Source organism: Acomys russatus, chromosome 19 (genome assembly GCF_903995435.1).
Source record: "Acomys russatus chromosome 19, mAcoRus1.1, whole genome shotgun sequence".
Lineage (NCBI taxonomy): Eukaryota > Metazoa > Chordata > Mammalia > Rodentia > Muridae > Acomys > Acomys russatus.
This window is the reverse complement of record NC_067155.1, coordinates 17,193,859-17,207,588: the sequence shown is the minus strand read 5'-3', so window position 1 is coordinate 17,207,588 and position 13,730 is coordinate 17,193,859. Positions and strand designations below refer to the sequence as shown.

At 54.0% G+C, this 13,730-nt stretch overlaps 1 protein-coding gene across 1 annotated transcript; it reads right to left on the bottom strand.

Annotated features, from left to right (window-relative positions):
* Positions 1 to 1,088: 1,088 nt before the first annotated feature.
* On the bottom strand, positions 1,089 to 12,681 carry Prx (periaxin). Its single transcript, XM_051162663.1, has 5 exons — positions 12,568 to 12,681; positions 12,316 to 12,441; positions 9,128 to 9,284; positions 5,443 to 5,639; positions 1,089 to 4,867 (listed from the first exon to the last, which is right to left on the bottom strand). Exons 2-5 carry the CDS (start codon positions 12,340 to 12,342, stop codon positions 1,127 to 1,129), a joined length of 4,122 nt encoding a protein of 1,373 aa, XP_051018620.1. The 5' UTR covers positions 12,343 to 12,441; positions 12,568 to 12,681; the 3' UTR covers positions 1,089 to 1,126.
* Positions 12,682 to 13,730: the final 1,049 nt, after the last annotated feature.

Here is a 13,730-nt window from a genome sequence, read left to right as displayed (position 1 = left end):
CCACATACACATAAAATAGTAAATTAAAATTTTGTAGCCAGAGCTGGGCATGTTGGTGCACGCCTTTAATCCCAGCACTCGGGACACAGAGGCAGGCAGATGACTGTAAGTTCGAGGCCAGCCTGGTCTACAAAGTGAGTTGAGGACAGCCAAGGCTACACAGAGAAACTCTGTCTAAAAAAACTAGAAAAAAAAGGGGGCTGGAGAGATGGCTCAGAGGTTAAGAGCACTGGCTGCTCTTCCAGAGGTCTTGAGTTCAATTCCCAGCAACCACATGGTGGCTCACAACCATCTATAATGCCACCTGGTGCTCTCTTCTGGTCTGCAGGTGTACATGCAGGCAGAGCACTGTATACATAATAATAAATAAATCTTAAAAAAAAAAAAAAAGAAAACATTTCTTAAAAGGCTAGGGCTGTAGTTCTGGGTAGAATGCTTGCCTTGCATACACAAAGGTAATCCTTAGACCACCAAAAGTAATATAAAATCTTGCCTATGGGAAGGGAAGATGGGCAACAGTTTACTTGCAGAGGACAGCTCACTCCCTGCAGAGGATCCCTGTGTGCTCTGCTGGCCTCTCTCCTCAAAGGCCTTGGAAACTGTAGGGCAAGAGCAAGTGCACACCTGTAATCCCAGCCCTCGGGGAGGCAGAGGCAGGCGGATCTCTGTGAGTTCGAGGCCAGCCTGGCCTACAAGTTAAGTCCAGGACAGCCAAGGCTACACAGAGAGACTCCGTCTCAAAAATAAAGACAAAAACAAAAATATAAGCCAGTTGGGGGAACATAAGGAGACCTTGTCTACACACACACACACACACACACACACACACACACACACCATCACCACCACCACCACCACCACCACCACCAGGAACCAGGGCACATGGCAACTTTTGAATTATTTTATTCACATAGCTTGGCATGATATACAGGCACTTCCGCCAATGAGATGGCACCTGCCACTGGCTCCTGCCTCAGTCAGTTGCTCAATTTCAAGCCCTCTGAGAATTAGTGCTAGTAATGTCACACACAAAAGGAGGAGTTGGGTCAGGGCATGGGAAGATGGGGTGGGGGCGGGGGTGGGGGGTGGGGTGGGGCAAGCGGGGATCCACAGCTGTCTTGGGGCTTCAGAGGCCAGCAGCCTGGGTCCCCTCAATCCTGTTGGAGCCTGGAGCTGCTGCCTCTGAAAACCCCACATTGGGCAGTCGGACCCTGAATCCTCCTTCTTCTCGGTCCCTGCTCCCACTCCGGGCTTTGGGGCTTAGAGACACCCTGGGAAAACGGAATTTGGGTGACTTCTCCCCAACTGGGGACTTGGAGGTTGCTTCGCCCTCCTGTCCCTTAGAGACTTTAGTCGGGGAAGCCAAGCCTACCCGAGGCAAACGGACCCTCACCCGACCCCGGCGACCTGAAACCCCTTCCCCACTGCCGCCTTCCTCCTCCTCTGGGCTTGGAGAGCCTTCTCCGGACACTGACTCGCTTTGACTGAAGCCCACTTTGGGCAGCCTGAGCTTCGGGCTCTTGGCCTTTTCTCCGACATCTGTTCCTTCCTTAGCCCTCACCAGACCAAACAGGGGCAGCCGAACCTTGAGCTTGTGTCCTCCATCCCCTTCACCCTCGACCACTTGGTACTCCGCGTGGCTGCTCACTGGGGAAGCGAGTTCCACGTCAGGCAATGAGAGGCGGAAGGCGCGCTGGGCCTCGGCGCCCTGGTGCTCAGCATCCTCTCCTTTGCCTCCCGCGCCCAGCACGGGCAACTTCAGCTTTAACCCACCCTCGCTCTTGGCTGCTTCACCAGCCTGGGCTTCGTGGCTCAGCCCCACATCCAGCTCTAGCTGGGGCACTGTCACTGTGGGCATCTTGAAGACGCCCTCGCCCACTAACAGATCACCACCTGCCACCTGGGTTCCAGGCAACTGCAGCATCACCTGGGGCACCTGGACCCTAGAGCCTGCTGTGCCCTCTGCGGAGGGGGCTGTGATCTCAGTGCCTGCCTCTCCAAAGCTGGCCAGTTCCACCTGGGGCAGAGAGACACCTAGTGTGGGCACCCTCAGCACTCCCTCCTGGCCCTCCGCAACCACCTGCCTCGTGGTGGACACCTGCAGGCCTGATGGTTTCACACCACTGGTGACCTCCCCTGTATCCTGAGCTCCAGGTGTGACCAATTCCACCTCGGGGATCTTAAGCTGCCCGGCTATGGCCTCCAGCTTTTCCACAGGGCTGACACGTCCATTCTGACTTCCCGCTTCCTTCCCTCGGGACAGCCCAAAAGATGGCATCTTCAGCCTGGGCATCTTCACCTTCCCATCCCAGCCCCGTCCTTTCCCCTCGAGCCCAGCCTCTCCCGCCACTAGTTCGTCAGCTTCAGAGTCCCGGCCTTTTACCCCAAACTTGGGCAGAGCAAACTTGGACCCCTTGGGCTTGCTCTCAGCTCCTGCTCCCTCCACCTTGCCTGAGGGCAGGTGAGCATCCAGGCTAAGCTGTGGGATGGACAGATCAAGGGCAGGCAGCAGCCCCACTTCCCCAGCTCCCTTCCCTTCAGCATCACTTCCCACGCGAGCTTTGGGAAGTGAGATACCAAACTTGGCTACCTTCAGCTTGGGGGCTCGCCCAGGCCCCTCCGCCTCCGCCTTGACCACTTTGGACCCCGGAAGTCCAAATTTGGGCAGAGAGAACTTGGAAGTGGGTTTGCCTTTCACCTCCACCAACTCTAGCTGCTCTTCCTCAACTTCAGCTGTGGGCAGCTGTGGTGTGACAATCTCCACAGAAGGCATCCGAAAGCCCACCTCTCCGGCACCCGCTGCCACCCTGGGGCCCTCCGGTGTCTCCACTTTGCCCGAGAGGGTTTCTTGGATTTGTCCCTCCAGGCCCAGGGCCCCAGGCAAGTCAAGTTCAACAGAGGGTAGAGAGAGCACAGGGCCACCGACACGGGCTGCCTCAGTGCCCACTTCTGGCTGCAGACAAGGAAGTGTCATGAGTTTGTCTGGAACCTCAATACCTGCCTCACCAGGCTTGCCTACCTTCCCCAACTTGGGCATGGTCACCTTGGGCAACTTGAAACTAAATTCGGTGCCTTCTGCTTGCTCCACTCCTGCAGATTTTCTCTGCACCTCAGGGGCCTTGGACAACCTCACCTCTGGCACCTTGGGAAGACACACTTCTGGGACCTGGGGCACTTGCATTTCAGGCAGCCGGATGTCTGACACTTTGGGCAGCTGCACCTCTGGGAGGTGGACATCAGGCACGGCCATCTCGGGCACTTTGGGGAGTTTTATTTCTGGGAGCTTCATTTCAGGAAGTTTCATGTCAGGCACTTTGGGCAACTGAACTTCCGGGAGTCGAACGTCAGGCAGGGTCATCTCGGGCATCTTAGGGAGCTTCATCTCAGACACTTTGGGTAGCTGAACTTCCGGGAGTCGAACATCAGGCACGGCCATTTCGGGCATCTTAGGGAGCTTCATCTCAGACACTTTGGGTAGCTGAACTTCCGGGAGTCGAACGTCAGGCACGGCCATTTCGGGCATCTTAGGGAGCTTCATCTCAGACACTTTGGGTAGCTGAACTTCCGGGAGTCGAACGTCAGGCACGGCCATTTCAGGCATCTTAGGGAGCTTCATCTCAGAAACTTTGGGTAGCTGAACTTCCGGGAGTCGAACGTCAGGCACGGCCATCTCGGGCATCTTAGGGAGTTTCATCTCTGGAACTTTCGGGAGCTGTACCTCAGGAAGGTGGACATCAGGCACGGCCATCTCGGGCATCTTAGGGAGCTTCATCTCTGGAACTTTCACCTCAGGGACTTTGGGCAGCTGTACTTCCGGAAGGCGAACGTCGGGTACGGCCATCTCAGGTATCTTGGGGAGTTTCATCTCTGACATTTTGGGCAGCTGTACCTCAGGGAGTTGCACATCTGGGATGGCTGCCTCGGGCACTTTCGGAAGTTTGACATCAGGCATCTTAGGGAGCTTCACTTCGGGCCCTTTGGGTGCCTTGACCTCAGGCCCGGCCACACCAATGCCAAAAGAGGGCATCTTGAGTGTTGGTAGCTTCAGCTTGCCCTCAGCGACAGCTTCAGGGCCAGAGGGCCGGGGTTCCAGGAGAGAAAGCCCAAAGGTGGGCATTCGAAGTCTGGGACCCTTTGCTTTGGTTTCAGGGCTGCCCTTGACCACTTTGGCTTCAGTCGCTGCCTTCCCTCTTACCCCAAAGCGAGGGAAACTGAGGCGGGGCATCTTCAGGGCTACCTCGGGTACCTCTCCCTGAGCCTTCTCTACCTCGGCACCTGGCAAAGCCAAGTCCACCCCCATGGAAGGTGCTACCACATCCAGCGTGGGGACTTTCACCACTACAGCCCCTTCCTGGGTGTCGAGGCATGGGATTGTGGGAAGAGTAGGTAGAGAAGGCAAGGTGGGGAGCTCTACCTGTGGAATCTGGATTCCTACGGCTGGGGGCTCCACAGCTGGGGCGGCTGGGGCCCCTAGCCCAAGGGACGGCAGGTGAAGGGCCTGAGGGACACCCACCTCAGCGCTTGGCAGCCGAGGCCCAACTAGCTCTATCTGAGGGGCTGTGAAGCCAGCTCCTGTGGTCGCCTCAGCCTCGGCCTTGGCCTTCCTTGGGGGAGGAGCGGCAGCAGCCATTCGGGCAACCTGGGCCTCTTCGGCCACTTCTCGGACACGTAGCCGAGGCAGCTGCAGACGCCGACGGGAAGAGGCAGCCGGGACAGGCCCCTTGGCAGCCTCGGCTTTGAGACCCCGACGCAGTCGGGAGAACTTGGGAAAAGAGAACTCGACGTCAACAGGGCCCAGATCTGCGGGGGTCCCCAGGGTCCCTGCTACCATCTTCTTCTTCTTCACGGGGGACAGACTCTGGATGTTCTGAAGAGAGAGGAGAGAGGCAGGAGGCTGTGGGACAGTGGGAGGCTGGGAGGGGACAGAGAAATAACCCACCTAGTATTATACCAGGTTGGGGGGTGTATTGGGGGTTGAGTATACCCCAAAACACATCCACCTTACTGCCGGTCACTTCACCCCAGGAAGGCAATGACTTGCAGAATCTCACAGTGACTGGATAGAGCTGTAATAATAGGGACCCCCAAAATTCCAGGCCCCAACATCCTCACTGTAGAGATGGGGAAATTGAGACCCAGAGAGGAAAAGAAACTTGGGTCCCTCAGTAACCTAACAGAATCTGGCCTTCCAGGGCTCCATGACCCCTAATGAGCCTGGGTCCCATGGTGGGGGATGGGAAAGAGCCACCTTCTGATAGGCGCACCCTCTGATAGAACCGGCGCTCAGGAGCAGAGAGCAAGGGGGCTGAGGGTGGATTAGTGTTGGGTTAGTGACAAGACAGAGAGGCCAGAGTGGGCCATGGTGGCAGCGAGTAGGATTTACGGCGCAGAGACCTGGTCGCTGGGGCAGCCCTGGACCGGGACTGGGCTAAGCACGCGTACCAGCTTGGCCACTTTGGCCCGCGGGCCCTTCATCTCGTAGCCAGACACCGTCCCGGGCCGCAGCGCCAGGTCCCCGGTGGGCACAGTGCGCTTCAGGCAGAAGGAGACTTTGTAGGGCTCGGCGCATTGCAGAAGGCGAAGTGCGTCCTCATATTTGAAGTTGTCAAAGAACACGCGCGCACTCAATAGCTGGTCCCCTGCAAGAGAGGCGGACGAGGGCTGGGAGTGAACGTCTCCTGACTCCACCCACACTGGACCGGGATCTCTCTGTGTAGCCCTGGCTGCCCTGGACTCGCTTTGTAGACCAGGCTGGCCTCGAACTCACAGCGATCCACCTGCCTCTGCCTCCCGAGTGCTGGGATTAAAGGCGTGCGCCACCACTGCCCAGCTTTGTTTTGTTTTTCAAGACGGGGTTTCTCTGTGTAGCCTTGGCGGTCCTGGAACTCACTCTGTAGACTAGGACGGCCTTGAACTCACAGATCTGCCTGCCTCTGCCCTGCCTCTGCTGCCACTGCCCGGCAGACCGTTTTTTGGTTTTGTTTTTGTCTTTTTCCCCCTTAAGATTTATTTATTTATTAGAAGGTGTTCTGCCTGTACGTACGCCTGGTAGACGGTTGTGAGCCACCATGTGGTTGCGGGGAATTGAACTCAGAACCTTTGGAAGGAACAGCCAATGCTCTTAACCTCTGAGCCACCTCTCCAGCGCCTCCCCCGCGCCCCCCCCCCCCCAAGGCCCAGATTTTTGACCCTCTTTGGTCACTGGCCTCTGGCTTGAGAGAGGAATCCTCGGACGTAAGGGATCTAAGAGCAAAGCTTGGTCCCTTGGCTTTAGCCCCGCCCCTTTCCAGATGGAACCAATCCACTCAGGCTACTTCCGGTTGCCTCTCCACTCTCCCATCCCCCCCGCCCCCCCCCCCAATCATTCAGAGGGTTTCTTCTGTGGTTAGAATCAAATGTTAGCATCCGTGAGCGCCCACACGGGTTTCCTGTAGTCTAGTTTACTAATAGCCAAGAGTGATCTTTTTTTTTTTTTTTAATGCCAAGGATGATCTTAAACCCCTGACCCGTCTGCTTCCACCTCAACCGCTAAGACTGACAGACACACTGACAGAAGATTCAGAACTTAAATTGTCTTTGTCTAGACACACTGGCTTCAAATGAACAGAGATGCACCTGCCTTGGCTTAAGGGCTGGGATTTAGAAAGTGGGTTGCCGGGGCTGAAGAGATGGTCAAGAGCGCTGTCTGCTCTTCCATAGGACCCGGGTTCAATTCCTAGCACCCACATGGCAGCTCAGTGCTGTCTGTAACTCCAATTCCAAGACCTATGCACATAAAATAAAACTAAATAAAGATTGTTTTTTAAAAATGTGGGTTGGGGCCTGCAGAGATGGCTCAGCAGTTAAGAGCACTGACTGCTCCTCCAGAGGTCCTGAGTTCAATTCCCAGCAACACGGTGGCTCACAACCATCTATAATGTGATCTTCTGACCTGTGGTGTACATGCAGGTAGAGCATTGTATACATAATAAATGAAAAATAAATCTTTTTTTTTTTTTTTTTTTTTAAAGTTTCTCTGTGTAGCCTTGGGCATCCTGGACTCACTTTATAGACCAGGCAGGCCTGGAACTCACAGCGATCCACCTGCCTCTGCCTCCCCGAGTGCTGGGATTACAGGTGTGTACCACCACACCAGAGAGTTGCCTAGGCAACTTTTTGCCCAGCTTCTATCATGTAGCACTTTGGAGCCTGGTAACTGTTCCTCTTCTTTCTTTTCTGTTTCTGTCTCTTGGATACTGCTCAGAACCTGGGCATGCTTTCCTTGACAGAGTGTTTTCCAACTCTTTCTCTGAGCCCCGCCCCCTTTAGCCATCTGACTACTTCTTAAACTTAAAGACCCGGCGGCTTTCTCTCTTCCTCTCTTTCCACTCAGCAATTCCTAAGACTTACAGCTCATCTGCCTTGGTGTTTTTCTCCCAGTCTGTAATGAAATTATCCTTTGAGTTTAAAAGCCAAAAAAACAAAGCAAACAAACAAACAAACAACAACAAAAACAAGAGCAGCGTGCAGGGGTACACGGCTGTAATCTCAGCACTCCAGGAGGCAGAGGCAGGGGGATCTCTGTGAGTTCGAAGCCAGCCTGGTCTACAAAGTAAGTTCAGGACAGCCAAGGCTACACAGAGAAACCCTGTCTCGAAAAAAACAAAACCAAAACCAAAAAAAAAAAGTCTTCCATTTAATTAAGCTCCTCTCTCCACCTCAACTTAACTCCACCTCTTCTGCCCCAGTAGGACTGTAATTAGCATTTACACAGTGCTTACTGTGTGACACTTAGCTGTGTGCTGTTTGCAAAACTTGACTCACTTAAGTAAGCTACATTAATAACCTCATGACCTCAGTCCTAATTATTCCCATCTGAAGATGAAAATACGGAGACACGGAAATATCACGAGGCTTCTGGGAGTCCAACATAGGCAATGAACTGGCCCCAAATAATCACGGTGACAGCTGGACATGGTCACTCAGGCTTGTCATCCCAGCTACCCCGGAGGCTGAGACAGAAAGGCTGGCAGGATGGCTCAGCAGTTAAGAGTGCTCTCTGTAGCCCGGCAGTGGTGGCGCACGCCTTTAATCCCAGCACTGGGGAGGCAGAGGCAGGTGGATCCCTGTGAGTTCGAGGCCAGCCTGCTCTACAAAGCCAGTAAAGAACAGCCAAGGCCACACAATGAAACCCTGTCTCAAAAAACAAAAACAAACAACAAAAAAAGAGTGTTCTCCACTATTCTACCGGATCCATGTTTGAGTCCTAGCACCATGTGATGGCTCACAGAGGGTTCCGTGCTCTCTTTTGGCCTCCGAGGGTACAAAGACACATGGGACAGTGACAAAGAAATATGGGACACCGATGTACTTTGTAGCAAAACATCCAAACCAACAATTTTTTTTTTTTTTTTTTTTTTTAGTTTAAAGCCAGCCCGGGTTACACAGGAAATTCAAGGCCAACTCAAAGAACTTAGACTCAAAAATTTAAAAAGGAGCCAGGCGTGGTGGCGCACGCCTTTAATCCCAGCACTCGGGAGGCAGAGGCAGGAGGATCGCTGTGAGTTCGAGGCCAGCCTGGTCGACAAAGCTAGTCCAGAATAGCCAAGGCTACACAGAGAGACCCTGTTTCGAAAAACAAAACAGCAAATCTTAAAAAGGAGTTGGAAAGCCGGGCATAGTGGCTCGTGCCTGTAATCCTAGCACCTGGGAGATGGAATCAGGCTACGCTCAGCTGTATAGTGAGTTCGGTGTGAGCCTACGCTCCATGAAGCCCTGTCTTAATTTCGCTGAGCCCCTAAAACAGTGAATGAGACGTAAATCAGCAGTAGAACTAAGATTCAGGAGAAGAACAAGGGAAGTCTCGCTACAGGCCCTTTAACCCCGCCTCCTCACAGATAAGTACAGCTTCAATTGCACTTCTGCCAGGACTGTAGGCAGATACCTAACTAACCACACCCGCGCAGCTCAGCTCTGCCCCACCAGGCCCCTAGGCCCCGCCCCAAAACAGATTCCTAACTCCGCCCCCTCAGACCAGACCCGCCCCGCCCTCTCCAGGCCACACCCCCAGGTCTCCGTTTTCCTAGGCAGGTTCTTAGCTCCGCCCCCGCGCGCCGGCCCCGCCCTGCCACACCCAGGCCACGCCCACCTTCCTGCAAGCTGAGGCTCCTGGCCGCTGGTGAGTCCTCGCGCAGCTCGCGGACGAAGATCCCTTCTTTGCCGCCTCCCGCCACGTTGAAGCCGCTGACCCCGGTTTGCGCCTCGGTCTCCACGATAATCTCCACCAACTCCGCTCGTCTCAGTTCCTACAGGGGGCGGCGAGGGGTCGCCATGGGGCTCTAGGACGGCCACTCGCCAAGAGCTCCCCATGGCGTTCCTGCGTTTGCGGTTAAACAGCCTTGCTCTCCGGCTTGCTCTCCGGGGGAGTCGGGGTCCGGAAAGGCAAGGGGCGGGGGCTGGGAGCAGAGGGGGTGAGTGCCCGGCCCAGATCGTCGGGAGGGGCCGCTTGGAGGGCGGGGCCAAGAGAGCCAAAGAGGCGATTTTGTGAGGCTTGGTTTTCCTTCCTCCATTCCTCCCTACCCTTTTTCTTCCCTCCCTCCCTCCCTCCCATCCCTTCTCCTTCCTTTTGAGACAGAGACTTCTGTAGCCCACACGGGCTTTGAAAGCCTCGAACTCACAGAGATCCACCTTCCAGTGTTGGGATTAAAGGCATAAAACAACATATCAACTCCAATATCCATATTCATATCCTAAAGGCCAGGTAGGGCTTTAATAATAACTGCACAAGAAGCCTAGGGATTTAAGGCAGTGGCAGAGCCCTTGCCTAGCACACGCGAGGTCCTGGGTTCTGTTCCCAACACAGCATTCAGCAAACAAACCAAAGCACTTGTATAAAATAATCCACTTGATAGTAGTTAGTCCTCCAAAACAAGGACATATGCTTCTAAGAAAGGGAGCCACCCAAGCCGGGCAGTGGTGGCTCCTGCCTTTCATCCCAGCACTCGGGAGGCAGAGGCAGGTGGATCACTGTGAGTTAGGGGCCAGCCTGGTCTACAGAGTGAGTCCAGGACAGCCAAGGCTACACAGAGAAACCCTGTCTCAAAAAACCAAAAAAAAGAAGAAAGAAAGCACCCTTAAGCCATGAAGGACCTTGCCCCCTGTGGGCTTGAATATATGTGAGACTGCCGTTGCGCGTGAACTCTCTCACTCCGAGACATGAATAACTCCCCCGGGACAGGGAATCCAGTGAGGTGGGGTGCGTGGGTAATGAATGGTGACCACAGTAGAAGTGGTATTCGTGGTATTTACTGGCCGCAGCTCTGAGGATTTGTTCACATCTGCTTCCCAGAAAGGGGGAAGCGAAAGGTCTGATTCTGTCTAGGAAACCAGGGGCCGGTGTGTTCGTCTTGCGGGCCAGCGCTTCCGGGCACTGCTGTACTGCAAAGCTGGGTGATATGGAAGGAGCCTCTGGTTGTGACCTGTGACTTGAACAGGCAGGGACGAAACCGCTGAGATCAGCCAGGAAAAACAGACTGCAGTGGCGTGAAGGGACTAGGGCAGAGCAGTGCAAGACAATAGAAGAGTTGTGGAGGGGGGTAGGGGGTCTGTTCTGGAAATAGTGTGGTCCTTCGGCTCCCCACTGGGCAGCACCTCATTGCATCCTCCCTATTTTTTTTTTTTTTTTTTTTTTTTTAAGTTATGAGAAGGCAATAAAGCCTAGAAAGTTTTATTTTTCATTTTTGTTTTTTTCAAGACAGGGTTTCTCTGTGTCCTAGACTCACTTTGCAGGCCAGGCTGGCCTCGAACTCTCAGCCATCAGCCTGCCTCTGCCTCCCGAGAGCTGGGATTAAAGGCGTGTGCCACTACGCCAGGCTTTGTTTGTTTTTTGAGACAGGGTTTCTTACCCGTTCTTTATAGGAGGGTATTTTGACTCAGGGTCTTACCCTGTAGTCCAGGTTAGCCTCTAACTCACAGTAGTCCTCCTGCCTCAGCTTCTTGAGTACAAGTGCTAATATCATAAGCAAGCATCCATGCCTAGTTATACTAGTCTCCTCTGATGAATTAGTTCTGTTAATTTGTTTTTGTTGTTGTTTCAAGACAGGGTCTCATGGCTCTGTTCTGAAACTCACTATGAATACCAGACTGGCCTTAAGTTCTCAGAAATCCACCTGCCTCTGCCTCCTAAGTGCTAGGTTTTAAAGGCCTGTGCCATCATGGCCAGATATTTTTAATTTAGTTTTAAAAGACTGGGGGGACGGGAAATACAAAAACAAGACCAACAAAAGACTTTTATATGCATTGGCGTTTTGTCTGCGTGTATGCCTGTGCACCACACGCATGCTGGCGTCAGTGGCGGTCAGAGGAGTGTGTCGATCTCTTGGAACAGGAGTTACAGATGGTTTTTTCTTTTTTTTCTTTTCTTTTTTTTCTGAGACAGGGTCTCTCTGTGTAGCCTTGGCTGTCCTGCAACTCACTCTGTAGACCAGGCTGGCCTTGAACTCACAGAGATTCGCCTGCCTCTGCCTCCCGAGCGCTGGGATTAAAGGCGTGCGCCACCATGCCCGCCTATGGCTAACCGACTTTTGTTTTCCTTTTGTTTATTTATATTTCATGTACATTGGTGTTTTGCCTGCACGTATGCCTGTTGAGGGTGTCATGTCCCTTGGAACTGGAGTTATAGACAATCGTGAGCTTCCATGTGGGTGCTGGGAGTGGAATCCCGGGTCCCCTGGAAGAGCAGCCAGTGTTCTTAACCAATTAAGCCATCTCTCCCCCACCGCTCCACCCCCCCCCCCTTTTTTAAAACCTTTTTGAGACAGAGTCTTACTAAGTTGCTCAGGTTGACCTTGAACTTGAGATCCTGTTTCATCATTTTCTGTGCGGGAATGACAGGCCTGCTCTTCCAAGCCTGGTATTCACTGTTCATCCAGCTCTCCGTGATTCAAACAATCAGCTGCTTTGAGTGTTTTTTTTTTTTTTTTCCTTTGTTTGTTTTTGTTTTGTTTTGTCTGAGACGCAGGATCGCAATTCAGTGGCCCAGGCGGACCTTGGACTTGAAAGCTAAGATGAAAGCCGAGCGGTGGTGGCCCACGCATTCAATCCCAGCACTCGGGAGGCAGAGGCAGGCGGATCGCTGTGAGTGCGAGGCCAGCCTGATCTACAAAGCGAGTCCAGGACAGCCAAGGCTACACAGAGAAACTCTGCCTCCAAAACCCAAAAAAGAAAGAAAGCTAAGATGCCATCCTACGCCCCTCACCCATCTGCCTTGGGTTTCCCACCTGAGGCCCAGAGACGACAGGACTTGCCCTCTGGTGACCCTGGCCTGTGGACACCCACCTCAGCGCTGCGGCTCCTGGCCTCCATAGCTCTGCAGAGAGTCACCTGGGGCTCGGGCTCCTCTTTCCTCTCTTCCTTCTGCTGAAGGACCAGCTTTAGCTCTTCATGAAGCAGCTGCCGCTGAGCCTGGGGGAGGGGTACAAGATGGAGGCCTGAGGCACAGGGGGATGATTGTGGTGGGTAGAGGTTGGGGCTTGCCAGAGAAGTCAGAGCAGGGATGGCATGAGTCGGGCGGAGAGAAGGGCCCCTCACCGCTTCCTGGGTGACTGGCTTTTCTCCTGACAGAAGTCCCTTTCCGGGCGATGCAAAGCTGTGAACAGGGATCTCACTCTTTCTTTGAAGTCTTGCTGCCTGCCAAGGAGAGACAGAGGGCCATGGGGCACCAGGCGGGGGCCCAAGAAAGATCTGGAAGGGTTTGTGGTACCAGGCAGCACTCACCTGAGTGCCACCTCCAGCTCCCTGGGCCTCCTGGGTCCGGGTCTGGGACTCTATAACAACATACACAGTAGTATTACTGCACCCCAACTCCCATCCCCGTGTACCCCCCTGCCCTGTAGCTTCCTGAGAGCCTGACCCTGTGCTGATTCTAGCAACTCTTTGCCCTCAGGTGCCATATAGTTATTTCTAGGCCAGCTGGGGACACATAGTGCCTCAAAAGCCTGAATGCAGAGCCAGGCCTGGTAGTACATACCTGTAATCCCACCATGCCTGGTTTATTCCCTGCTCCGGAGTGTATCCCGTGGCTTAGTGCATACAAGGCCACCGTCCTGCCAGCTGAGCTACATTCCCAGCCCTCGCTTTGAGTTTTGAGCCAGGGTCTCAGCCCTCCTTGGCCTCAATTTCTCTATGTAGCTGAAGCTGGCCTTGAACTCCCGAGCCTCCCATTCCAGCCTCCGAATACTGGGGTTACAGGCATGTGTCACCATTTTGAGTTTACCAGATGTCTGCTTTGCTTCTGGAAATACACCCTCAGAGAAGCCAAGCAAAGTTGTGCCCAGTTAGGACACACAACCCAAGAGAGGGCAGCCTCCAGCCAGGCCTAACTAGGAACATGGAGGAGGAGACTGTCTCTGCACTTACCCCCCGCCCCACCACACACACACACAACCTGCCATGCCAGCCCGCCCGCCAACTCCTGCCACACAGGAAAAGGTCAGGCACATGCGGCACATTCCCGGACACAATGGCCCATCTGCTGTGGCAGTCACATTCTGCCCCTGCCCACCCACCCACCCACCCACTGCCATACAATGGCCCTTCATAGCTCTCCACTGAGACAGAGGAGCTCAGTTGCTGGAGTGCTTGCCGAGCATGCACCAAGGTCCTGAGTTCCATTTCCCAGCACGAGGGAAACCAGGCGTGGTGGTGTGTGTAACTATCATCCAGCACTTGGCAGGTAGAGGCAGGAGGATTAA